Genomic DNA, 26,319 nt, shown 5'->3' on the forward strand with positions numbered 1-26,319 from the left:
CCTCAAGTGATCCACCCACTCGGCCTCCCAAAGTGCTAGGATTACAGGTGTGATCCACCGTGCCAGGCCTAGAATAATCTTTTTCTTTTTTGAGACAGAGTCTCAAAAAAAAAAAAAAAAAAAAGACAGTGGCGCTATCTCGGCTCACTGCAACCTCCGCCTGCTGGGTTCAAGTGATTCTCATGCTTCAGCCTCCCGAGTAGCTGGGATCACAGGCATGCACCACCACACCCAGCTAATTTTTGCATTTTTAGTAGAGACGGGGTTTCACCATGTTGGGCAGGATGGTCTCATTCTCCTGACCTCGTGATCCGCCCACCTCGGCCTCCCAAAGTGCTGAGATTACAGGTGTGAGCCAGCACGCCTGGCCTTTTTTATTTTTTTTTAATTTTTGAGTTATGGTCTGGCTCTGTTGCCTAGTGGTGAGATTTTGGCTCACTGCAGCCTGGACCTCACTGGCTCAATCAGTCCTCGAAGCTCAGCCTCTAAAGTAGCTGGGACTACAGGCACGTGCTACCACACCCAGCTAATTTTTGCATTTTTTGTAGAGGCAGGGTTTCGCCATGTTGCCCAAACTGGTTTGAACTCCTGAGCTCAAGTGATTTGCTTGCTTTGGCCTCCCAAATTGTTGGGATTCTGGGTATGAGCCACCACGCTTGGCCATTTAACCTTCGTGTTTAAGAAAAGAGGAAAACAGTGCTGCTGTTTCTTGTTAGTTTGCTTACAGCATTGAAGAATCTACTAACATAGTTAACACCAACAATCAAGTTAAACGTTTTGGCGTGCAATAAAATTGCATTTGCTTTCATGTCCTCACACCGCACCGCATCCAGGATGAGCCTGTGAGGACCCACCAGCTGCTGAATTTGCTTTCATGTCCTCACACCGCACGGCATCCAGGATGAGCCCGTGAGGACCCACCAGCCGATGACTCATAGCGAGGGTGGTGCCGACCCCACGGCTAGCACACCGACGGCTTGGCAGTCAGCTTCCACATCATTCCCGTCAGCAGACTTTTTTTTTCCAGTGAAACTTTATTAGTTTATTATTTATTTATTTATTTATTATTTTTGGATACAGTCTCCCTCGGTCTTCTAGGCTGGAGTGCAGTGGTGAGATCTTGGATCACTGCAACCTCCGCCTCCTGGGTTCAAGCCTCCCGTGCCTCAGCTTCCAGAGCAGCTGGGATTACAGGTGCGTGCCAGCATGCCCAGCTAATTTTTTGTATTTTTTGTATTTGCCATGTTGTCCAGGCTCATCTCAAACTCCTGACCTCAAGTGATCCGCCCGCCTTCGCCTCCCAAAGTGCTGGTATTACAGGTGTGAGCCACTGTGCCTGGCCAATATTTTTAAATAGTTCTGTTTTGAATTGGTATAATTTGAAACACAGAGAACGGGCACCCAGTGCTTGGGCTTTATTTGACACCATGTCCGTGACAACAAGCTGGCCTAGAGCCCACATCAGCAGGCAGGCAGCCCACAGTGCCCCAGGACCCACCCTGCCCCCAAACAGGCCATGGGGCCCCTTAGGGAGATGTGGGGCTCCTTGAGATCAGTTCCAGTTTTTCTCAGAGCTCCTGTAAAGGGAGCTCCTCTAACCATCTGCTTCCTGTGGAAACCTGGACTCTGGCTGGGTCAGAGTGGACTCCTAGCTGTTGCTCTTCTTTTGTTTCTGTTTAAGCTTGTTCCAAAGCCTTTCCAGGGCCACTTTTCCCATGAAGAAGGTGATGGCAAAATTGCGCTTGTACCAATCTCTGCAGAGAAACAGAGGATGCACAGGTGACACGGTGGCAGGGACTGAGGCTTGGTGCCCTGGCCCAGAAGTGGCTCTTGGCTGAGGGTGAGTTCAACTGACCAGGCCTCAACTGCTTTGCCCTTTCCCCGCCCTTGTTAAAGCTAAACTAGCCACAGAGGCCTGCCTCTCCTCAGGCTGAGAGTGAGGCCCACTGGCAACCCCTGGAGCCCTCCCCAACCTTGTTTCTGGAGGCCGCCACCATCCTCCTTTGGGTTTTTTTTTTTTTTTTTGTTCTGTTTTTTCGTCTTGCTTAGTTGTCCAGGCTGGAGTACAGTGGCACAATCTTGGCTCATTGCAAACTCTGCCTCCCAGGTTCAAGTAATTCTCCTGCCTCAGCCTCTTAAGTACTCCTTCGATTTTTGCTAAAAGATCCAAGAAAGCCCTTGGAAACCCCAGGCCTAGCGAGCTGGCAGCATTCTAGGGGCGTGATGGGCCACGACCACTCTGGAGGCTTTGCATGGCAGGACAGAAAGTTCCTCTCCCCCTGCAAACCACCTTTACATCTCTACCTACTTAAGCGATGCTGTCATGAGGAGCAATGCCCAAAGTAAATAAGCACTTCCAGGAGAGGAAAACCGGTAGCCCATGGGGATCACAGTTCTTCAAGGAAAAGCCATATTCCATTTCACTAATACAGACAACCTGATTCTATGACATGTAAAAGCAAGCTACGCTTCTGCTGTTGCCACAGGGAAGGCAGGGGCCGGAGGTGGTGGTGGGGGGCCAGGCGCCTCTAAGGCCTCATCTTGGATAAGGCTGGTCCTCTTCACCCAAGTGCCACAGAGAAAACATGAAGCCTGTCAGAGATTCTGCCCAGTGCAAACAAGCTACAAGTCCAAAGACCAGGAAAAGATTATACTTGCTTGTTTGAATGACTTAACTAATTCAGAGTAATGCATGACAACCTTAGAAACGGAATCCAGGTATTTCAGGACTCATCTTTAGGTCAGACTGTCCCTCACTGAGTCCATCCAGCCTTTGACTGTATCTACATTCTCTTTTATTTATTAGACAGGGTCTCACTCTGTAGCCCAGGCTGGAGTGCAGTAGCGGGATCTCAGCTCATTGCAACCTCCACCTCCTGGGCTCAAGGGATCCTCCTGCCTCAGCCTCCTGCAACTGGGATTACAGGCGCATACTACCATACCCAGCTTATTTTTGTATTTTTTGTAGAGACAGGGCTTTGTCATGTTGTCCAGGCTGGTCTCAAACTCCTCGGCTCAAGCAATCCTTGGCCTCCCAAAGTGCTGGGATTACAGGTGTGAGCTACTGTGCCTGGCCCATGTTGACATTCTTGAGGTCTGGCTTCACCTGCCCATCAGGCTTTGTAACTCTGAAACTGTTTATATATATATATTATTATTTATTTTTATTATTTATTTATTTATTTATTGAGACAGGGTCTTACTCTGTCTGTCATCCAGGCTGGGATGCAGTGGCTGGATCTCGGCTCACTGTAGCCTTAACCTACTGGGTTCAAGTGGTCCTCCTAGTTCAGCCTTACAAGTAGCTCAGACTACAGGCACACGCCACCATGCCTGGCTAATTTTGTAGAGATGGGGTTTCACTAAGTAGCCCAGGCTGGTCTTGAATTCCTGGACTCAAGTGATCTACCCACCTTGGCCTCCCAAAGTCATAGGATTATAGGTGTGAGGCACTGGATCCAACCTACAAATATTTTAAAGCAAATCTCAGATATCATGTCCTATTAATTTCACCTGCAAATACAGGTAATTATTTATCTGTAACCAGCTAAAACCCTGTTTTTTTTTTTTTTTTTTTTTTGAGACGGAGTTTTGTTTTCATTGCCCAGGCTGGAGTGCAATGGCACGATCTCAGCTCACTGCAGCCTCCACTTTCCAGGTTCAAGCAATTCTCCTGTCTCAGCCTCCCGAGCAGCTGGGATTACAGGCATGTGCCATCACACCTGCGTAATTTTGTATTTTTAGTAGAAACCGAGTTTCTCCATGTTGGTCAGGCTGGTCTTGAACTCCCGACCTCAGGTGATCCGCCCACCTTGGCCTCCCAAAGTGCTGGGATTACAGGTGTGAACCACCACGCCCAGCCTAAAATGGTATCTTTTTAAGCCACTGCAGTCACTTAAAAAATAAAGTTGATAGGCCGGGCACGGTGGCTCATGCCTGTAATCCCAGCACTTTGGAAGGCTGAGGTGGGCGGATCACGAGGTCAGGAGATCGAGACCATCCTGGCTAACACAGTGAAACCCTGTCTCTACTAAAAATACAAAGAATTAGCTGGGCATGGTGGCATGCGTCTGTAGTCCCAGCTACTCGGGAGGCTGAGGCAGGAGAATGGCGTGAACCCAGGAGACGGAGCTTGCAGTGAGCGGAGACCGTGCCACTGCACTCCAGCCTGGGTGAGGGCAAGACTCTGTCTCAAAAAAAAAAAAAAAAAAAAGTTGATAAAGGCTTGCAACTTCTACCTCTCATATTTTGTTTTGTTTTTTTTGAGATGGAGTCTCGTTCTGTCGCCCAGGCTGAAGTGCAGTGGCCGGATCTCAGCTCACTGAAAGCTCCGCCTCCCGGGTTTACGCCATTCTCCTGCCTCAGCCTCCCAAGTAGCTGGGACTACAGGCGCCCGCCACCTCGCCCGGCTAGTTTTGTATTTTTTTTTTTAGTAGAGACGGGGTTTCACCATGTTAGCCAGGATGGTCTCGATCTCCTGACCTCGTGATCCGCCCGTCTCGGCCTCCCAAAGTGCTGGGATTACAGGCTTGAGCCACCGCGCCCGGCCTACCTCTGATATTAACATGAATGTTGTTAAATTCAGGTAAGAAAACACTCCTACCTAATCTGGATGTGCTATTCAAATTTTCAGGAAAAGGGTAAACACCTACCTGTTATAATACATGTGCTTCTGAAAATTTTTGCTTAAAAATTCCTTGTAAAAGTCTGCCATTTCTTCTGCATTCAGTGTTGCCTTCTGACCTGGAAGTTAATTTCAGCTTAAACATTAAGACTTAAGGAGAAAGGATAAACAAAAAAACCTATTAGAGCTAATAAGTGAGTTCAGCAAGCTTGCAGGATATATACAACACCAATATACAAACATCAATTGTATTTCTATACACTAGCAATGAACAGTCTGAAAATGAAATTAAGAAAACAATTTTACTTATGATAGCATTGAAAATAATAAAAGATTTAGGAGTAAATTTGAGAGGAGACATGTAAGATGTGTATAATGAAAAATACAAAATAGGCTAGGTGCAGAGGCTCATGCCTACAATCCTAGCACTTTGGGAGGCTGAGGTGGGTGGATCACCTGAGGTCAGGAGTTTGAGACCAGCCGGGGCAACATGGTGAAACCCTGTCTCTTCTAAAAATATGGGGGTAGAGGGGGTTGGTGGCAGAGGTTGCAATGAGCCGAGATCATGCCACTTCACTCCAACCTGGGCAAAAGAGTAAAACTCCAGCTCAAAAAAAAAAAAAGAAAAGAAGAAAAAAAAAAGTCCAGGTACAGTAGTTCACGCCTGTAATCCCAGCACTTTAGGAGGCTGAGGCGGGCAGATCACGAGGTCAAGAGATGGAGACCATCCTGGCCAACATGGTAAAACCTCGTCTCTACTACAAATACAAAAATTAGCTGGGCGTGGGGGTGTAAACCTGTGGTCCCAGCTACTCAAGAGGCTGAGCTGGGATGACTGCTTGAGCCTGGGGCAGGGGGTTGAAGGTTGCAGTGGGCCAAAATCCCGCCACTGCACTCCAGCCTGGGCGACAGAGCAAGACCCTGACTCAAAAACGAAACAAAAGAGAAAACAAAATATAGTAGAAATAAATGAAAGAAGATCTAAATAAATGGGAAGGTATACCATGTTCATGAGTTGGAAGACTTAATACTGTTAAGATGGCAATACTCCCCAAATTGACCTGTAGATGCAGAACAATCTGTATCAAAATCCCAGCTGGATTTTTTTTTTTTTTTTTTTTTTTGCAGAAACTCACAAACTTAATCTCAAATTCATATGGAAATGTAAAGAACCCCAACAGCTAGAACGATCTTGACCAAAGATGAACAAAGTTGGAAGACTCACAGTTCTCAATTTCAAAACTTACTACAAAACAACAGTAATCAAGGCAGTATGGTACTGGCCTAAGGACAGGCATACAGATCAATGCAACAGAACTCTGAATCTAGAAATAAACCCAAACATTTATGGGCAAGTGATTTTCACTGAGGGTGCCAGGACAATTCAACGAGGGAAGGAACAGTGTTTTTAATAAATAGTGCTGGGACAACTGGATGACCACATGGAAAAGAATAAGTTGAACCTCTACCGCACACAATAAACAAAAATTAACTCAAGGTAGATAAAAAAAAATCTAAACATAGGAGCTAAAACTATAGAAGAAAAACTCTTAAAACAGATGCAACTCTTCATCACCTCAAATTAAGTAATATTTGTTAGACATGACACCTAAAACACATGCAAAGAAAGATAAACTGCATTTCATCAAAATTAAAAACTTTTGTCTTCAAAGGACACTATCAAGAAAATGAAAAGGATTAGCCAGGCGTGGTGGTGCATGCCTATAATCTCAACTACTTGGGAGGCTGAGGCAGGAGGATCACTTGGGACCAGGAGTTCGGGACCAGGATTTCAAGACCAGCCTGGGCAACAAAATAAGACCTCATCTCTCCAAAAAATAAAAAAATTAGCCAGGTATGGTGGCACATGCCTGTAGTCCTAGCTACTCAGGAGGCCGAGGAAGGAGGCTCACCTGAGCCCAGGAGTTCAAGGTTGCAGTGAGGCATGATCATACCACGGCCCCTCCAGCCTGGGCAAGAGCCAGACCCTGTCTCGTAAAAAAAAAAAAAAAAAAATGCCGGGCACAGTGGCTCATGCCTATTAATTCCAGCACTTTGGGAGGCTGAGGTGGGCAGATCACATGAGGTCGGCAGTTCGAGACCAGCCTGACCAACATGGAGAAACCCCATGTCTACTAAAAATACAAAATTAGCCAAGTGTGGTGGCACATGCCTGTAATCCCAGCTACTGGGGAGGTTGAGGCAGGAGAATCGCTTGAACCTGGGAGGCAGAGGTTGCGGTGAGCCGAGATCGCGCCATTGCACTCCGGCCTGGGCAACAATGAAACTCCGTCTCAAAAAAAAAAAAAAAAAAAAGGCTGGGCACAGTGGCTCACGCCTATAATCCCAGCACTTTGGGAGGATGAGATGGGCGGATCACCTGAGGTCAGGAGTTCGAGACCAGCTTGGCCAACATGCTGAAACCCCATCTCTACTAAAAATACAAAAATTAGCCGGGCATGGTAGCAGGCACCTGTAATCCCAGCTACTTAGGAGGCTGAGGTAGGAGAATTGCTTGAATTCAGGACGTGGAGGTTGCAGTGAGCTGAGATCGTGCCATTGCACTCCAGCCTGGGCAACAAGAGCAACAATTCCATCTCCAAAAAAAAAAAAAAAAAAAAAAAGAACCAGGCTGGCATGGTGGCTCACGCCTGTAATCCCAGCACTTTGGGAGGCCAAGGCAGGTGGATCACAAGGTCAAGAGATCAAGACCATCCTGGCCAACATGGTGAAACCCTGTCTCTACTAAAAAGTACAAAAATTAGCTGGGTGTAGTGGCACATGTCTGTAGTCCCAGCTACTTGGGAGGCTGAGGCAGGAGAACTGCTTGAACCCGGGAGGCAGAGGTTGCAGTGAGCTGAGATCACGCCACTGCACTCCAGCCTGGCAACAGAGCAAGACTCTGTTTCAAAAAAAAAAAAAAAAAAAGAGAGAGAAAAACCCTACAGAATGGGAGAAAAACATTCGCTAATCATCCATCTAATAAGGGTCTAGTATTGAGAATATGTAAATAACTTTTTTTTTTTTTGAGACGGAGTTTCGCTTTGTTGCCCAGGCTGGAGTGCAATGGCACGATCTTGGCCCTCCACAACCACCACCTCCTGGGTTCAAGCAATTCTCCTGCCTCAGCCTCCCAAGTAGCTGGGATTGCAGGCATGCGCCACCACGCCCAGTTAATTTTTTGTATTTTTAGTAGAGACGGGTTTCTTCATGTTGGTCAGGCTAGTCTCGAACTCCCAACCTCAGGTGACCCACCCGCGCTGGCCTCCCAAAGTGCTGGGATCAGAGGCGTGAGCCACCTCGCCCGGCCAAGAGCTCTTTTATCTCAAAAACAAAAAGACAAATCATCCTATTTTATTTCATATTTATTATTTATTTGAAGACAGTCTTGCTCTGTCGCCCAGGGTGGAGTGCAGTGGTGCGATCTCAGCTCACTGCGACCTCTGCCTCCTGGGTTCAAGCAATTCTCCTGCCTCAGCCTCCGAGTAGCTGGGATTACAGGTACGCACCACCACAACTGGCTAATTTTTGTATTTCTAGTAGAGACGGGGTTTCACCACATTGGTCAGACTGGTCTTGAACTCCTGACTTTGTGATCTGCCCATCTCAGCCTCCCAAAGTGCTGGGATTACAGGTGTGATCCACCGCACCTAGCCAAATCATCCACTTTTAAAATGGGCAAAGGACTTAAACAGGAATTTCTCCAAAGATGATACATGAATAACCAATAAGCACATGACAAGATGCTCAACACCATCGGAAAATCAGAAAGACAATGGCATGCCACGCCACGCCCACTGGGATAGCTGTTATTAAACACACAGACAATAACAAGTGTTGACAAGGATGTAGAGAAATTAGAAGCCTCATACATTGCTGGTGGAAATGAAAACATAGGTCAGGCCACTCTGAAAAACAGCTTGGTAATTCCTGAGAAAGTTAAACATAGAGTTCATTATCCTAAGACCCATGTGGCATTATAGAGAGATATTTGGTCTTTGTCCTCTGTTCCTGACACAGAGCTCCTGAAACCTCAGAATCTCCTGAGTGATTAAGGGTGACAGGAGCTGCTCCTGTTCCAATGGGGCAGCTCTGGTGAGCTCCTGTATAGCTTCGGGATGGGGGCCGGAAAGACCAAGCCTTGATTGGAAGCTCAAAACTTTCAGTTTTGGGGAAAGGACAGGGGATGGAGATTGAGCAAATTACCAATGGACAATGATTTGATCAATCATGCCTACCTAATGAGACCTCCATAAAAATCCCTAAACCATGGGGTTCAGAGAGCTTCCAGGCTACTGAACATATTGAGGTGCTGGGAAGAGGCCAGGCATGGTGGCTCATGACTGTTATCCCAGTGCTTTGTGGGGCCGAGGGACGGTTGCTTGAGCCCAGGAGGCTGACCCTGCAGTGAGCCATGATCATGCCACTGCACTCAGCCTTGGCAAGAGAGTGAGACCCTGCTCAAACAAAAGGTGCTGGGAGGATGGCATGCCCAGAGAGGGCACAGGGGCTCTGCATGCCCCCCATACCTTGCCCTGTGCATCTCTGCTATCTGGCTGTCCCTGAGTTGTAAACTGCTAAAAGTAAAGCACCTTTCTGAATGTTGTGATCCATTCTAGCAAATTATCAATCCTGTGGAGGGGGTCATAGTCTGATTTATAGCCTGTCAGTCAGAGGGACAAGTGGCCCAGGACTGGCAACTGGCAAAGGATTTAAACAGGAATTTCTCCAAAGAGAAAGACTGCCTCAGTGGAGGCAATCTTGTGGGACGGAATCTTTAACCTGTGGCATCAGACATGAACTCCAAGTAGACAATGTCAGAATGGAACTGAATTGCTGGACACCTATAACTGGTGTTGAAGAGTTGGAGAAGTGGAATTAGAGAAGCCACCAGGTATTTGGTCTCAGGAGGAAAAAAGACTTTTTCTTTTTTTTGAGATGGAGTCTCGCTCTGTCGTCCAGGCTGGAGTGCAGTGGCGCAAACTCGGCTCACTGCAACCTCCGCTTCCCAGGTTCAGGCAATTCTCCTGCCTCAGCCTCCTGTGTAGCTGGGATTACAGGCGCCTGCCACCATGCCTGGCTAATTTTTGTATTTTTAGTAGAGATGGGGTTTTACCATGCTGATCAGGCTGGTCTCGAACTCCTGACCTCAGGTGATCCGCCTGCCTCAGCCTCCCAAAGTGTTGGGATTACAGGCATGAGCCACTGCGCCTGGCGACCTTTTTTTTGAGACAGAGTCTCGCTCTGTCTTCCAGGCTGGAGTGCACTGGCTCAATTTCAGCTCACTGCAACCTCCACCTCCCGGGTTCCAGCGATTCTCCTGCTTCAGCCTCCTGAGTAGCTGGGATAGGTGCCCACCATCACACCCAACTACTTTTTTGTATTTTTAGTAGAGATGGGGTTTCACCCTGTTGGCCAGGCTGGTCTTGAACTCCTGACCTCAAGTGATCTGCCCACCTCGGCCTCCCAAAGAGCTAGGATTACAGGCATGAGCCACTGCGCCAGGCCAAAAAGACTTAACTCAGCAATTCACCTGTAGCTATATACACGATTATTCACAGTAGCATAATTCCTAATAGCCAAAGGGGAGAAATAATCCAAATGTTCATCAACTAATAAGTGGATAAACAAAACATGGTATATCCGTACAGAATATTATACAGTCATTAAAAAATCTCCAAAGTACTAATACATGACACAACATATATAAATCTTTTTTTTTTTTTTTTTTTGAGACGGAGTCTCGCTCTGTCACCCAGGCTGGAGTGCAGTGGCCAGATCTCAGCTCACTGCAAGCTCCGCCTCCCGGGTTTACGCCATTCTCCTGCCTCAGCCTCCCAAGTAGCTCGGACTACAGGCGCCGCCACCTCGCCCAGCTAGTTTTTTGTATTTTTAGTAGAGACGGGGTTTCACCGTGTTAGCCAGGATGGTCTCGATCTCCTGACCTCGTGATCCGCCCGTCTCGGCCTCCCAAAGTGCTGGGATTACAGGCTTGAACCACCGCGCCCGGCCACAACATATATAAATCTTGAAAACATTATGAACTTAAGTGAAAAAAGGCAGACACAAAAGACCACATATTGTATGTTTCCATTTATCTGGAAATGTTCAGAATAGGCAAATCCAGAGATAGAAAGTGGGCTGCCGGGGTTAGGCGAGGCAGGAACTGAGACTGGCTGCTAATGGGTATGGGGTTTCTTTTTGAGGTGATGAAAATGTTTAGAATTGGCTGGGCGCGGTGGCTCAAGCCTGTAATCCCAGCACTTTGGGAGGCCGAGACGGGCGGATCACGAGGTCAGGAGATGGAGACCATCCTGGCTAACACAGTGAAACCCCGTCTCTACTAAAAATACAAAAAACTAGCCGGGCAAGGTGGCGGCACCCGTAGTCCCAGCTACTCGGGAGGCTGAGGCAGGAGAATGGCGTGAACCTGGGAGGCGGAGCTTGCAGTGAGCTGAGATCCGGCCACTGCACTCCAGCCTGGGCGACAGAGTGAGACTCCATCTCAAAAAAAAAAAAAAAAAAGAATTAGTGATGTAGTTGTACAATCTTGTAACTACTAAAAGCCACGGAATTACAGTTCAAAAGGGTGAATTTAGGCAAGGAGACTCCATCTCAAAAAAAAAAAAAAAGGCAGGGTGAATTTTATGGTATGTGAATTGTATATAAAGGTCACAGTCATAACTCGTTTCTTCACAAGTGATTAAGATCCAGGCAGGTATCTATACCATGCACAATGAGTGACGTGTTTCGTCACGGACAATCCAGTACTTCCCGCAGATTCTACGGAGGAACTGTGAGCCACCGCTGCACAGGAATGAAACGTACCCTACTGTGAGCCACCGCCGCACGGGAATGAAATGTATCCTACTGTGAGTCACTGCAACTGGAATGAAATGTATCCTATTGTGAGCCACCATTACATGGGAATGAAATGTATCCTAACTTGAATGCATCCTAGGTTAACAGCCTGCCCATTTCTGGGACAGGTCCTGGCCTGACTACTCCATTCCCGCGTGCTGGTGGGGCTGTTAACACATGAGGACCAGTGTGGCTTGCCTCTGTGGCACTCCCAGGGCGGTGGCCACACTCAGGCTCACCCACACGCAAGAGAGGTAGAAAGGCCACAGGGCAGGACCCACAGCCCTATGAGTGGGCGGGGAGTGGCAGGGCTGACCTGAAGTAGGGTCCCCAGAGCAGCCCAGGGGCCAGTCTCATGCCCCCCAGCTATGGCTCAGGGACCAGGGAATGAAACCACATCCAGGGTTGCAGGTGCAGGAGGAGCACTCTGGCTTAGAAGCCCCAGTCCCCGAACAGGAAATGAGATCTCTTTTTTTTTTTTTTTTTGAGATGGAGTCTTGCTCTGTCGCCGGGGCTGGAGTGCAGTGGCCGGATCTCAGCTCACTGCAAGCTCCGCCTCCCGGGTTCACGCCATTCTCCTGCCTCAGCCTCCCGAGTAGCTGGGACTACAGACGCCCGCCACCTCGCCCGGCTAGTTTTTTTGTATTTTTTAGTAGAGACGGGGTTTCACAGTGTTCGCCAGGATGATCTCGATCTCCTGACCTCGTGATCCGCCCTCCTCGGCCTCCCAAAGTGCTGGGATTACAGGCTTGAGCCACCGCGCCCGGCCGAGATCTCTTATAAGAGCGCTGGGCTCCGGCTCAGGGGCTCCTGCATCTCCAGCACTTCCCGTGCAGAGGCGCAGGGACCATGCTCAGCTTCCATCCGGGGTGCTCTCTGGCCTCCCTGGCAGACTGCTTCCCCTGAAGGTGCCACCTCCAGCAGAGTGCACACCATCCTGTGGCACAGCTGATGCTGACGCTCCAGCCCACGGGGGAGCGGGCAAGGGGGCCAAGGGTATGATTCCACCCTCCCTCCTATGGAGTGGGGAAGGTGTCTGGCAACCCCTTTATTCACACAGACAAAAACACTCAGACGGCACAAGCATGGCTTGCCCCTAGCCACACAGCAGACGGAGGACAAGAGCCACGTCTCCTCTGGCCACTTGGACAGGTCTAGTGCCACCGGAATGAAGAGCAGTTGAACTCGACGGCCCTCTGCTCTGCTTTTCACCTCAGTGCTGCCATTTCCTATGTAATCTGGGGCTACTTCATTTTCTTCTGTGCCTCGGTTTACTCAACTGTGTAAGGGAGATGGCAGGAGCACAGCAGTCTCCTCCATCCATGGTTTTGCCTTCCACGGTTTCAGTTACCATGAGGTCAAGTGGGGTCTGAAAATATTAAATGGAAAATTCCAGAAATGAACAATTCGTAAGTTTTGAACTGCATGCTGTTCTGAGTAGTGTGATGAAACCTCCCAATGTCCTGCTCCGACCCGCCCAGGAGGTGACTCCTCCCTCTGTCCAGCACACTCATGGTGTAGACACTCCCCACTCTAAGTGAGTCACTCAGCAGCCGTCTTGGTGATCAGATCCACTGTCACCATACAGCACTGCTTGTGTCTGAATAACCCTTATTTACTTGGTAATTGTCGCAAAGCACAAGATTTGAGATGCTGGCATATTGTTATACTTGTTTTATTAGTTATCATTCCTAGTCTCTCGTTGTGCCTAACTTATAAATTAAACTTTATCATAGCTATAAATGAAAACTTGTCCCTTGGTATCGATAGGAGATTGGTTCCAGAACTACTACAGATACCAACATTTCAGGATGCTCAAATCTTTTATATAAAATGGTATAATAGGTTGGGTGCGGTGGCTCACGCCTGTAATCCCAGCACTTTGGGAGGCCGGGATGGGCGGATCACCTGAGTTCGGGAGTTTGAGAACAGCCTGACCAAAATGAAGAAACTCCATCCCTACTAAAAATACAAAAAAAAAAAAAAAAATAGCTGGGCGCAGTGGCTCACGCCTGTAATCCCAGCACTTTGGGAGGCCAAGGCGGGAGGATCACAAGGTCAAGAGATCAAGACCATCCTGGCTAACACGGTGAAACCCCGTCTCTACTAAAAATACAAAAAATTATCCAGGCTTGATGGCGGGCACCTGTAGTCCCAGCTACTTGGCAGGCTGAGGCAGGAGAATGGTGTTAACCCAGGAGGTGGAGCTTGCAATGAGCCGAGATCGAGCCACTGCGCTCCAGCCTGGGTGACAGAGCAAGATTCTGTCTCAGGAAAAAAAAAAAATAGCTGGGCGGGGTGGCACTTGCCTGTAATGCCAGCTACTCAGGAGGATGAGGCAGGAGAATCCCTTGAACCCAGGCGGCGGAGGTTGCGGTGAGCCGAGATTGCGTGACTGCACTCCAGCCTGGGCAACAAGAATGTAACTCCATCTCAAAAAAACAAAAAACAAAATGGGCTGGGTGTAGTGTCTCACATCTGTAATCCCAGTACTCTGGGAGGCTGAGGTGGGTGGATCCAAGGTCAAGAGATTGAGACCATCCTGGCCAACATGAGAAACCTCACCTCTACTAAAAATACAAAAAAAAATAGCTTGGTGTGGTAGCACAGACCTGTACTCCCAGCTACTCGGGAGGCTGAGGCAGGAGGACTGCTTGAACTCAGGAGGTGGAGGTTGCAGTGAGCCAAGATAGGGCCACTGCACTCCACCCCGGCAACAGAGCGAAACTCCGTTTCAAAAAACAACAAAAACAACAAAAAAACAAAAAAACAAAAATTAGTTGGGTGCGGTGGTGGACACCTATAGTCTTCGCTATTTGGGAGGCTGAAGCAGGAGAATTGCTTGAACCCAGAGGTGGAGCTTATAGTGAGCCGAGATTGCGCCACTGCACCCCAGTCTGGGTGACAGATGGATACTCCGTTTTGAATAAAATAAAATAAAATAAAACAAAATAAAATACTATAATGGTGTGATAGACCTGGGCAACACAGTGAGAAAAAAATTCTACAAAAAAAATTTTTTTTAATTAGCAAGGTGTGGTGGCATGTGTCTGCAGTCCCAGCTACTTGGGAGGCTGAGGCAGGAGGATGGCTTGAACCTGGGAGGTTGAAGCTCCAGCAAGCCATGATTGCGCCACTGCACTCCAGCCTGAGTGGCAGAGCAAAGCCTTGTCTCCAAATATTTGCAAAAAACCTACTTGCATTATCCTATATGCTTTAAGTCATCTCTAGATTACTTATGATACCTAATACAACGTAAATGCTGTATGAACAGCTGTCATACTGTACTTTTTTTTTTTTTTTTGAGACATAACCTTGCTCAACAGTTGCCCAGGCTAGAGTGCAGTGGCACGATCTCGGCTCACTGCAGCCTCCGCCTCCCAGGTTCAAATGATTCTCCTGCCTCAACCTCCCAAGTAGCTGGGATTACAGGCATGCACCACAATGCCCAGCTAATTTTTGTATCTTTAGTATAGACAGGGTTTTACCATGTTGGCCAGGCTGGTCTCAAACTCCTGATCTCACGTGATCCACCTGCCTCAGCCTCCCAAAAGTGCTAGGATTACAGGCATGAGCCACTGCACCTAGCCATTATGCTGTACTTCTAAATTTTTCTATTTTTGGCGGTGCACAGTGGCTCACGCCTGTAATCCCAGAACTTTGGGAGGCTGAGGCGGGCGGATCATCTGAGGTCAGGGGTTTGAGACCAGCCTGGCCAACATGGTGAAACCCCATCTCTACTAAAAATACAAAAACTAGGCATGGTGGTGTGTGCCTGTAGTCCCAGCTACTCAGAAGGCTGAGGTAAGAGAATCGCTTGAACCGGGAAGCAGAGTTTATAGGGAGCCGAGATCTTGCCACTGCACTCCAGCCTGGGCGACAGAGTGAGACTCCGTCTAAAAAAAAAATGGTATTTTTTATTTTCAATATTTTATTATGTTTATTGTTTTCCATATTTTCAATCCATGGTTGGTTGAACTGAGGATGTAGGGGAGGGACAACTGTGTAGGGAAAAACATAGTGTACACACAGGGCTTGGTACTAGCCTCAGTCTCAGGCCTTCACTGGGGGTCTTGGAATGTATCCCTCGGATAAAGAGGGCCTACTCTGTCTCCTATGTTACTGTTAATACACTCAAAACTGTGTCCGTACTCAGGTTGAGGCAGGAAGACTGCTTGAGGCCAGCCTGGGCAACATAGCGAGACCTCATCTGGGATAGAGAAAGGCCAAGACCATCCCCACCTGGCTGTGTGGCCCCAGAGCTGTGACTTAACTCCATCTCAGTATCTTCCTCTCTAGTGTGGGACGGCAACCGCACACCTCATGAGGCTGCACTCCATCAGTGTGGCAGGAGGGGCGGGGCTGGCACAGAAGTGCTTGCTTGTGGTCGCTGCTGTTAGGATGACCACGGGACTACCCCGCAGGCAGGGGTACCAGTTGCTGCCACCTGACTCCATTGACACAGGTTCCTTGCACTTGGCTCAAACACCCCCAGGCCAAGGCTCAGCAGGCAGCAGAAGCGCTGTAATGTCTGCTAAGCAGGGCATGGTCCACATTGCAGCACTGCAGCTTGTTACCGAACATACCACTAAGTCCAGGGAAAGAGGCAGAACACCGAATTCACCACACTTACCGAAAACCAAGTGGGTGTTTCATAAATACTCAGGAGACTGACTTAAACTAAACCCATTTTGATGGTACACTTCCTGCCATTGCATAAACACTCTGAGAATTAAATACATTAGAGAAATTCTCCCACAATACTGCCTGCCTTACAAATGAGATTTAAGTTTGAGACTGGCAGAACTGAAATCACAGTATTCTGCTACTTGCACTTTAAATTCAATCACTCGTTTTTCTGCACTGCTGCAGAATATTCCAGTGAAGGCCAGTGAGTGGGTAGGCCACCACAGCCTTATCCGTTCTGCTAGTACTGGACATTTCCATTCTTCCCATTCTTCTGCAATGAAAGATCCTGCTGCAAAGAACACACAGCTGAACGCTTCCCATGTTTCCCACGTGAATTTTTGTTGTTGCTGTTGGAGATGGTCTGGCTCTGCCACTTAGGCTGGAGTACAGTGACACAATCTCGGCTCACTGCAGCCTCCACCTCCTGGGCTCAAGCAATCCTCCCAGCTCAGCTTTCCGAGTAGCTGGGACTACAGACACATACTGCCAAACTTGCAAACTTGGCTGTTTATTTTTATTTTCATTTTTTTTTGAGATGGAGTTTCACTCTTGTTGCCCAGGCTGGCATGCAATGGTGCGATCTTGGCTCACCACAACCTCCACCTCCAGGGTTCAAGTGATTCTTCTGCCTCAGCCTCCTGAGTAGCTGGGATTACAGGCATGCACCACCACGCCTGGCTAATTTTGTTTTTTTTTTTTTTTTTTGAGACAGAGTCTCACTCTGTAGCCCAGGCTAGAGTGCAGTGGCATGACCTCAGCTCACTGCAAGCTCCGCCTCCCGGATTCACGCCATTCTCCTGCCTCAGCCTCCAGAGTAGCTGGGACTACAGGCGCCCGCCACCATGCCTGGCTAATTTTTTGTATTTTTAGTAGAGATGGGGTTTCTTTTTTTTTTTTTTTTTTTTTTTGAGACGGAGTCTCACTCTGTCGCCCAGGCTGGAGTGTAGTGGCTGGATCCTGGCTCACTGCAAGCTCCGTCTCCCGGGTTCACGCCATTCTCCTGCCTCAGCCTCCCAAGTAGCTGGGACTACAGGCGCCCGCCACCTCGCCCGGCTAGTTTTTTGTATGTTTTAAGTAGAGACAGGGTTTCACCATGTTAGCCAGGATGGTCTCAATCTCCTGACCTTGTGATCCGCCCGTCTCAGCCTCTCAAAGTGCTGGGATTACAGGCTTGAGCCACCGCGCCTGGCGAGATGGGGTTTCACCATGCTGATCAGGCTGGTCTCGAACTCCTGACCTCATGATCCACCCACCTTGGCCTCCCAAAGCGCTGGGATTACAGACATGAGCCCCCGCGCCCAGCCTAATTTTATATTTTCAGTAGAGACGGGGTTTCTTCATGTTAGTCAGGCTGTTCTTGAACTCCCGACCTCAGGCGATCCACCCGCCTCGGCCTCCCAAAGTGCTGGGATTACAGGCGTGAGCGACTGCGCCTGGCCTTAATTATTTTTATTTTTAAATTTTTTGTAGACACAGGGTTTCACCATGTTGCCCAGGCTGGTCTCAAACTCCTGGGCTCAAGTGATCCACCCACCTCAGCCTCCCAAAGTGGTGAGATTACAGGTGTGAGTCATGAAGCCTGGCTCTCCACATGAATTCTTACACATGATTCATGAGCATCCCTTTCCTGCTTCCTGGGATATGTGTAGTATGTTTTGCTAAATCCTTCTGGAAAAGGGACTGAGGATTTTCTACTGCCATCCACCTTTGATGTAACTCTACCAGCACTGAGTCTCAAGACTGAAAACATTCCCCCATGAATTGAGTAAGCATGAAATGACGACTTCTTGTTGAATCAGTGGCCAAGATCATGCCACTGCACTCCAGCCTGGTGACAGAGTGAGACTCCATCTCAAAAAAATCAACAAATATGCCTTGTAAAATTTAGAGTTTGAGCAATTTTTTCTTCTTGTAGTCACGTTACTTGTCTATAAATGTGTGTTATTTCTGCAAATTTGTGGCAGGTTTTCCTGAAGTCCAAATTGCCCACATCACCTTTGCTGCCAGCACTTGCCCTTCCTCGCATTTCCGGAACACTGATCCCTGTGTCTGCCCAGCCCTCTGATCCTTTGCCAGCAGGCCTGCTCTTTTGCCTGCTTCCTCCCGTCTCCATGGCAGCAGCCAGGCTCTCTGCACAAGCCCCACCTCCGCCTCAGCTAATCCGGCACCTCCCAACTGGGCTGGTGCCAGCCTGGGGAAAGGCAGCCTCCTCAGCTGACTGCTTCCTTGAACTTAGGAGGGATAAACAAGGAGGCAGAGAAAGCCAGTTTATAGCATGAGAAAGGTAAAGCAGTGGCCTAGGAGAAAAGTTTAAACACGAGGAAGAAATTGCTCTGGTCTTAGCGTCTGAGCACAGGCCATGACTGGGGCCAGCTCCACCCTCCCCTGGGTACTGAGCCACCCCCACATCTGCTCAGCAAACTCTCCTGTCCAGAAAGGTGGATCAAAAGGAGTCTGAACATAGATGTTTTCAGCTTTTATGTTCTTGAATATCTCTATCTTGACCCTCAAGCTCAGGAGGGTATCATTCCTCCAGATAATAGAGAGTCTGTTATATCCTATTAGATGCTCTACAGCTAGGAACTATGTATCTAACTCTTTAATCCATACATAATCGACTTACTTTTTTTTATTTTTTTGAGATAGAGACTCGCTCTGTCACCCAGGCTAGAGTACAGCGGCGCGATCTCAGCTCACCACAACCTCTGCCTCCTGGGTTCAAGTGATTCTCCTGCCTCAGTCTCTTGAGTAGCTGGGATTACAGGCGCCTGCCACCACAACCGGCTAATTTTTGTACTTTTAGTAGAGACGGGGTTTCACCATGTTGATCAGGCTGGTCTCAAACTCCTGACCTTGTGATCCGCCCGCCTCGGCCTCCCCAAGTGCTGGGATTACAGGCGTGAACCACTGCGCCTGGCCTGACTTTTAATAATTAACTTTTTTGGCCAGGCATGGTGGCTCACGCTTGTAATCCCAGCACTTTGGGAGGCCAAGGTGGGTGGACTACTTGAGCTCAGGAGTTTGAGACCAGCCTGGGCAAAATGGCAAAACTCCGTCCCTACAAAAAACACAAAAATTAGCCAGGTGTGGTGCTGGCGTGCACCTGTAGTCCTAGGTACTTGGGAGGCTGAAGTGGGAGGATCACTTGAGTCTACGAGGTCAAGGCTGTAGTGAGCCCAGATGGTGCCACTGCATTACAGCCTGGGAGACAGGGTGAGACCCTGTCTCAAAAAAAAGAAAAAAAAATTAATAATAATTAACATTTTGACCCACTGGAACATATTTGTATTGCAGGGAGAACGAATCTAAATTTGTTCTTTTGGGCCAAAGGTTTCTCCAACATCATGTATTCAACAAAGCTCCCCCTCTCTTGGCTCTTGGGGACCTATATCCTCACGCATTGGTGCAACCGTGTACAAGACGTGCTCTGGCCCAAGGTGACACGCCTGCTGCCCCACTCCCACTGCAGGCACTGTGGCCTGCTAACTTTCAACAGCTGCCAGAGCAGGCAGCTCCCTTCATGCTTCCCTTCCTTAACAAATCCTGTCCTATTACCAAATTCATTTTCAAACCTAATTTAAGGCCAGCCGTTCAATACTCAGCAAAGCCATCAACAGGATTCTGGGACCTTAGTAAGAATCAAAACAACAACTCTCATTTGTCAGGAGAGTGGTTGTCTCCAAAGCACTTCCAAGGCATGAGCCGACCTAGTCTTACCTGATATGACAGACCTACGGACATGGCATGGCACATGTGGTGCGCACATGCACACACGCACACACACGCGTGCACGCACACACATGCACACACAGACGCGCACACACACGCACACCAAGTCAGCATGGAATTCGCTGACAGCCATGGAGCGTGGTGAGGCCCAGGGAGGCTTTGCAATCTGACTCCCGAGGTGAGAATCCAGGCCACACCACATTCTCACTGTGTAATTTTGGGGAAGCCTCAGGTTGCTCTTCTATAAAACGGTAAAGATAACAGTATCTACTTCACTGGGTCACTGGGAAATGCAACAGGTGATATATGCACAGGACTTGCACAGTGTCCAGCACAGGACCCGAAACTGGGAGTGCTCATTCTCATGCTTACTGTTGGATGCAGCATCTGCTCCAGCTCTGCCCTGCAAGTCCCCACCTCTCAAGCGGCCAGCAAACAGCAACAGAGGTCCTGGCACGGGGGTAACTCAGGCTCCCAGCCCTTTACTTTAAATGAATCAGGTGAGGTAAAGGATTAGCAGGAATGGCACTTTAGCCCAATGACAGACTTGGCTTTTGGGGTCGTTGATTTTGGATTTTCTATCAGAACATCATTTTGGCAGCAGACATCTGTTTAATGAACAGCATGAGATGTCACTCAGGCCTAACATCAACACCAAGAGAAAATAAGGAAAGGCTATTTTGAGCAGTGAACTGAGATCAGGGATCAGAAGAGAAGCTGGTTTGGAGAGGGAGAAGCTGCAAAGGCTGAGACCTCAGGATGGAAGTCAAAGGTCAGAAGGTGGTCATCCATCATAACCACCTAAACTCCTGAGAGAGAAGAGGGAGCTAGAGATTGGAGAGCCATGCTTGGGAACTGGGTGTGCAAAAGAACCTGGATAGGGGTGTGCCGAGCACTGCCCCAAAGTAGGCCAAGAACTGCCCTGAACTTCCCCACTTCTCTCACCGCCCTTGCTTTACCTTCTCATGGACTTGCTCAAACCCAAACAAAGAAAGCAAAAAAAAAACCCAAAAAACCCAAATGCACTAACCTGATTCAGTTCTCAGGCCCAGGCCTTTAGTTTTTAGTCTTGAGTGAATAAATTCTTCTTTTTCCTAAAAAAAAAAAAAAAAAAAAAAAAGGCTCTCAGAACTTCTTTCTCTGTCTTTCCATTTTTCTTTGGCTAGAGCACAGCTCACAGTGTCCTGGAGAAGTGCAGATGTGGATTTTCTGAGAAGCAGGTGACCCATCTCAAAGCTCATTTAAAACCCTCTGGCCGGGCGCGGTGGCTCAAGCCTGTAATCCCAGCACTTTGGGAGGCCGAGACGGGCGGATCACGAGGTCAGGAGATCGAGATCATCCCGGCTAACACGGTGAAACCCCGTCTCTACTAAAAAAATACAAAAATCTAGCCGGGCGAGGTGGCGGGCGCCTGTAGTCCCAGCTACTCGGGAGGCTGAGGCAGGAGAATGGCGTAAACCCGGGAGGCGGAGCTTGCAGTAGGCTGAGATCCGGCCACAGCACTCCAGCCTGGGCGACAGAGCAAGACTCTGTCTCAAAAAAAAAAAAAAAAAAAAAACCCTCTGAATGTGGTTAAAAGTTCTGTGTTTATAACAGGATTTGAAAAGATGTTCGGCCGGGCGCGGTGGCTCAAGCCTGTAATCCCAGCACTTTGGGAGGCCGAGACGGGCGGATCACGAGGTCAGGAGATCGAGACCATCCTGGCTAACACGGTGAAACCCCGTCTCTACTAAAAAATACAAAAAACTAGCCGGGTGAGGTGGCGGCGCCTGTAGTCCCAGCTACCTGGGAGGCTGAGGCAGGAGAATGGCGTGAACCCGGGAGGCGGGGCTTGCAGTGAGCTGAGATCCGGCCACTGCACTCCAGCCTGGGTGACAGAGCGAGACTCCGTCTCAAAAAAAAAAAAAAAAAAAAAAAAAGAAAAGATGTTCAATAACTTGGGAGACACTGTTTATAAATCAGAATAGGTCAGGTGCAGTGGCTCACACCTGTAATGCTAGCACTTTATCACCTGAGATCAGCAGTTCCAGACCAGCCTGGCCAACATGGAGAAACCCCGTCTCTACTAAAAGTACAAAAATTAGCCAGGTATGATGGTGGGCACCTGTAATCCCACCTACTCAGGAGGCTGAGGCAGGAGAACTGCTTGAACCCGGGAGGGAGAGGTTGCAGTGAGCCAATATCATGCCACTGCACTTCAGCCTGGACAACAGAGTGAGACTCTGTCTCAAAAAAAAAAAAAAAAAAAAAATCCACAGAATATGATAAATACACCCCACCTGACACAGCCCCCTCAAATGGCAAATCAAAGTTTAAATGTTGCCGGGCACAGTGGCTCACGCCTGTAATCCCAGCACTTTGAGAGGCCAAGTCAGGCAGATCACCTGAAAGTCAGGAGTTCAAGACCAGCCTGGCCAACGTGGTGAATCCCATCTCTACTAAAAATACAAAAATTAGCCGGGTGTGGTGGCGAGCGCCTGTAATCCCAGCTATTTGGAAAGCTGAGGCAGGAGAATCATTTGAACCAGGGAGGTGGAGGTTGCGGTGAGCCGAGATCACACCATTGCATGCCAGCCTGGGCAACAGGAGTGAAACTCCATCTCAGAAAAAAAAAAAAAAGTTTAAATGTTTTTCCTCTGGTTTAGACTATTTATGCTTTTTTCTTACACAGTTTATTTATAAGTATCTTGTTAAGAATTTTGAATTCTCGGCTGGGCATGGTGGCTCACGCCTGTAATCCCAACACTTTTGGAGGCTGAGGTGGGTGGATCACAAGGTCAGGAGATCAAGACTATCCTGCCAACATAGTGAAACCCGGTCTCCACTAAAAATACAAAAATTAGTTGTGCATGGTGGCGTGTGCCTGTAATCCCAGCTCTTTGGGAGGCTGAGGCAGAAGAATCGCCTGAATCTGGGAGGTAGAGAGTGCAGTAAGCTGAGATCATATCACTGCACTTCAGCCTGGTGACAGAGTGAAACTTCGTCTCAAAAAAAAAAACCAAAAAACCCAACAACAACAAAAAAATGTTTTTGAATTCTCAGGAAGAATTCAACACGTCACAAAAACTGGGTCTTCTTTTTTTTTGAGTCAAGGTCTCACTCCTGTCACCCAGACTGGAGTGCAACGGTGTGATCTCGGCTCATTGCAACCTCCGCCTCCCAGGTTCAAGCAATTCTTGTGCCTCAGCCTCCCAAGTCACGGGGATCACAGACATGTGCCACCACACCTGGCTCATTTTTGTATTTTTAGTAGAGATTAGGTTTCGCTACGTTGGCCAGGCTGCTCTCAAACTCCTGGCTTCAAGTGATCTGCCCATCTCAGCCTCCCAAAGTGCTGGGACTGCAGAGCTACCATGCCCCACCGGTATTCTCATAAAGACAAACACACACATATGTGTGTGTAAAACACGTACTTCCAGTTCTGGCTCTGCTGCTCACACATTGCTTCCTTCAAAGTCTCAAGATCTGTGGTTCTACGAATGCCCGTCTCTTATATATAGTTACATACTAGTTTTTAAAATTACATGCGTATATATACACACATCCACACATACATACAGTGTGGGGGAGGGACTGAGACAAATCGCAAAGGAAATACTAAATATCTAGCACCCTCAAGTGGCCAACTGTGTTGTTTCTCATTCTGATCTAAAACTGAAACTTACCTTACTAAAAGTCAAATTCTGGTTTGCCCAGAACTGTTGATTCCATTCTTGTGTTTCTTGTCTTAATTTTCTAAGCTTTTGTTCCGATGGTGATTCATTTTCAGGTATGTAAAAGTGAACAGGTCGAAGGTTTGAATATTTGTCTGGGGGTCCTATCCAATCATGGCAAGACTTTCTTGGAGGGCAGAATCTTGACACCTTTAACAAAGTAAATTGGGTTAACATATGACAAAACGAGCATCTAATATTATAAAATGCACAATCTGGATTTATTTATTTATTTAGAGACGAGTCTTGCTCTGTCGCCAGGCTGGAGGGCAGTGGCGTGATCTCGGCCACTCCCAATCCTCCCAAAGTGGTGGGATTACAAGTGGGAGCCACCAAACAGGGCCTAGTTTCTGGTTTAAATAGTAACAGCCCTTTCCCGAAACTCAACCACCTTTGCTAAGCTTTCTGAAGCTAATGAGAGACCCCACCAGGCTAGGAAGAGGTGAGGAGTCTGAATTCGGGTAAGGTGCCAGCCGTCATTCCAGAGGTCACAAGACCTGCAACTTCTCCAATTACTCCTGCATCTCTATTGCAGAACCTAAGATTGGTCTTTTGAGGTATCTTTTCAGGTGTTTTGCAAGTCCAATGTGATGGCTCCTCCTGGACCCGCCCAGAAGCCACTCCGGCAGGAGGATGATTCCCACACCCCTGTGATTGCGCCCTGACCAATCGGCAGCAAGCACCCACTGCCCAGCCACCGCCACCCCTTACTCCAACTATGTTAGAAAAACTCTAGCCCCCAAAAGCATGGAGAGACTGATTGGAGTAATAACTCTTCTATGTAGCATGGCCGGCCTCACATCAATTAAACTCTGTCTTTTTTTTTTTTTTTGAGACGGAGTCTTGCTCTGTCACCCAGGCTGGAGTGCAGTGGTGTGATCTTGGCTCACTGCAACCTCCACCTCCCAGTTTCAAGCGATTCTCTTGCCTCAGCCTCCTGAGTAGCTAGGATTCCAGGCACGTGCCACCAGGCCCAGCTAATTTTTGTATTTTTAGTAGAGATTAGGTTTCGCTACGTTGGCCAGGCTGCTCTCAAACTCCTGGCTTCAAGTGATCTGCCCATCTCAGCCTCCCAAAGTGCTGGGACTGCAGAGCTACCATGCCCCACCGGTATTCTCATAAAGACAAACACACACATATGTGTGTGTAAAACACGTACTTCCAGTTCTGGCTCTGCTGCTCACACATTGCTTCCTTCAAAGTCTCAAGATCTGTGGTTCTACGAATGCCCGTCTCTTATATATAGTTACATACTAGTTTTTAAAATTACATGCGTATATATACACACATCCACACATACATACAGTGTGGGGGAGGGACTGAGACAAATCGCAAAGGAAATACTAAATATCTAGCACCCTCAAGTGGCCAACTGTGTTGTTTCTCATTCTGATCTAAAACTGAAACTTACCTTACTAAAAGTCAAATTCTGGTTTGCCCAGAACTGTTGATTCCATTCTTGTGTTTCTTGTCTTAATTTTCTAAGCTTTTGTTCCGATGGTGATTCATTTTCAGGTATGTAAAAGTGAACAGGTCGAAGGTTTGAATATTTGTCTGGGGGTCCTATCCAATCATGGCAAGACTTTCTTGGAGGGCAGAATCTTGACACCTTTAACAAAGTAAATTGTGTTAACATATGACAAAACGAGCATCTAATATTATAAAATGCACAATCTGGATTTATTTATTTATTTAGAGACGAGTCTTGCTCTGTCGCCAGGCTGGAGGGCAGTGGCGTGATCTCGGCCACTCCCAATCCTCCCAAAGTGGTGGGATTACAAGTGGGAGCCACCAAACAGGGCCTAGTTTCTGGTTTAAATAGTAACAGCCCTTTCCCGAAACTCAACCACCTTTGCTAAGCTTTCTGAAGCTAATGAGAGACCCCACCAGGCTAGGAAGAGGTGAGGAGTCTGAATTCGGGTAAGGTGCCAGCCGTCATTCCAGAGGTCACAAGACCTGCAACTTCTCCAATTACTCCTGCATCTCTATTGCAGAACCTAAGATTGGTCTTTTGAGGTATCTTTTCAGGTGTTTTGCAAGTCCAATGTGATGGCTCCTCCTGGACCCGCCCAGAAGCCACTCCGGCAGGAGGATGATTCCCACACCCCTGTGATTGCGCCCTGACCAATCGGCAGCAAGCACCCACTGCCCAGCCACCGCCACCCCTTACTCCAAACTATGTTAGAAAAACTCTAGCCCCCAAAAGCATGGAGAGACTGATTGGAGTAATAACTCTTCTATGTAGCATGGCCGGCCTCACATCAATTAAACTCTGTCTTTTTTTTTTTTTTTTGAGACGGAGTCTTGCTCTGTCACCCAGGCTGGAGTGCAGTGGTGTGATCTTGGCTCACTGCAACCTCCACCTCCCAGTTTCAAGCGATTCTCTTGCCTCAGCCTCCTGAGTAGCTAGGATTCCAGGCACGTGCCACCAGGCCCAGCTAATTTTTGTATTTTTAGAGTAGAGATGGAGTTTCATCATGTTGACCAGGCTGGTCTTGAACTCCTGACCTCAGGTGATCTGCCCGCCTTGGCCTCCGGAAGTGCTGGGATTACAGGCATGAGCCACCGCACCCAGTCCTAAACTCTTTCTTTACTGCAATGCCATGGTCTCCGTGAACTGATTTTGTTTCTGCAATGGGCAGGAAGAACTGTCAGGGAGTTACAGGGGGAGAAACCACTATTCAAGACCTGAAACTATACTGC

At 48.1% G+C, this 26,319-nt stretch overlaps 1 protein-coding gene across 1 annotated transcript in view; it reads right to left on the bottom strand.

Annotated features, from left to right (window-relative positions):
- Nucleotides 1–1,400: 1,400 nt before the first annotated feature.
- Nucleotides 1,401–26,319, bottom strand: part of LOC117071319 (cytochrome c oxidase assembly factor 8) — a 34,000-nt gene continuing 9,081 nt past the window's right edge. The window contains exons 2-5 of the mRNA XM_033191156.1: nucleotides 25,028–25,225; nucleotides 20,934–20,997; nucleotides 4,653–4,743; nucleotides 1,401–1,754 (exon numbers count right to left, since the gene is read on the bottom strand). Coding sequence (XP_033047047.1) covers nucleotides 1,649–1,754; nucleotides 4,653–4,743; nucleotides 20,934–20,997; nucleotides 25,028–25,225 — 459 coding nt within the window. The 3' untranslated portion in view covers nucleotides 1,401–1,648. The remainder of the gene's footprint in view (nucleotides 1,755–4,652; nucleotides 4,744–20,933; nucleotides 20,998–25,027; nucleotides 25,226–26,319) is intronic.

This window comes from Trachypithecus francoisi, unplaced genomic scaffold (assembly GCF_009764315.1).
Source record: "Trachypithecus francoisi isolate TF-2019V2 unplaced genomic scaffold, Tfra_2.0 Lachesis_group3, whole genome shotgun sequence".
NCBI classification, from domain to species: domain Eukaryota; kingdom Metazoa; phylum Chordata; class Mammalia; order Primates; family Cercopithecidae; genus Trachypithecus; species Trachypithecus francoisi.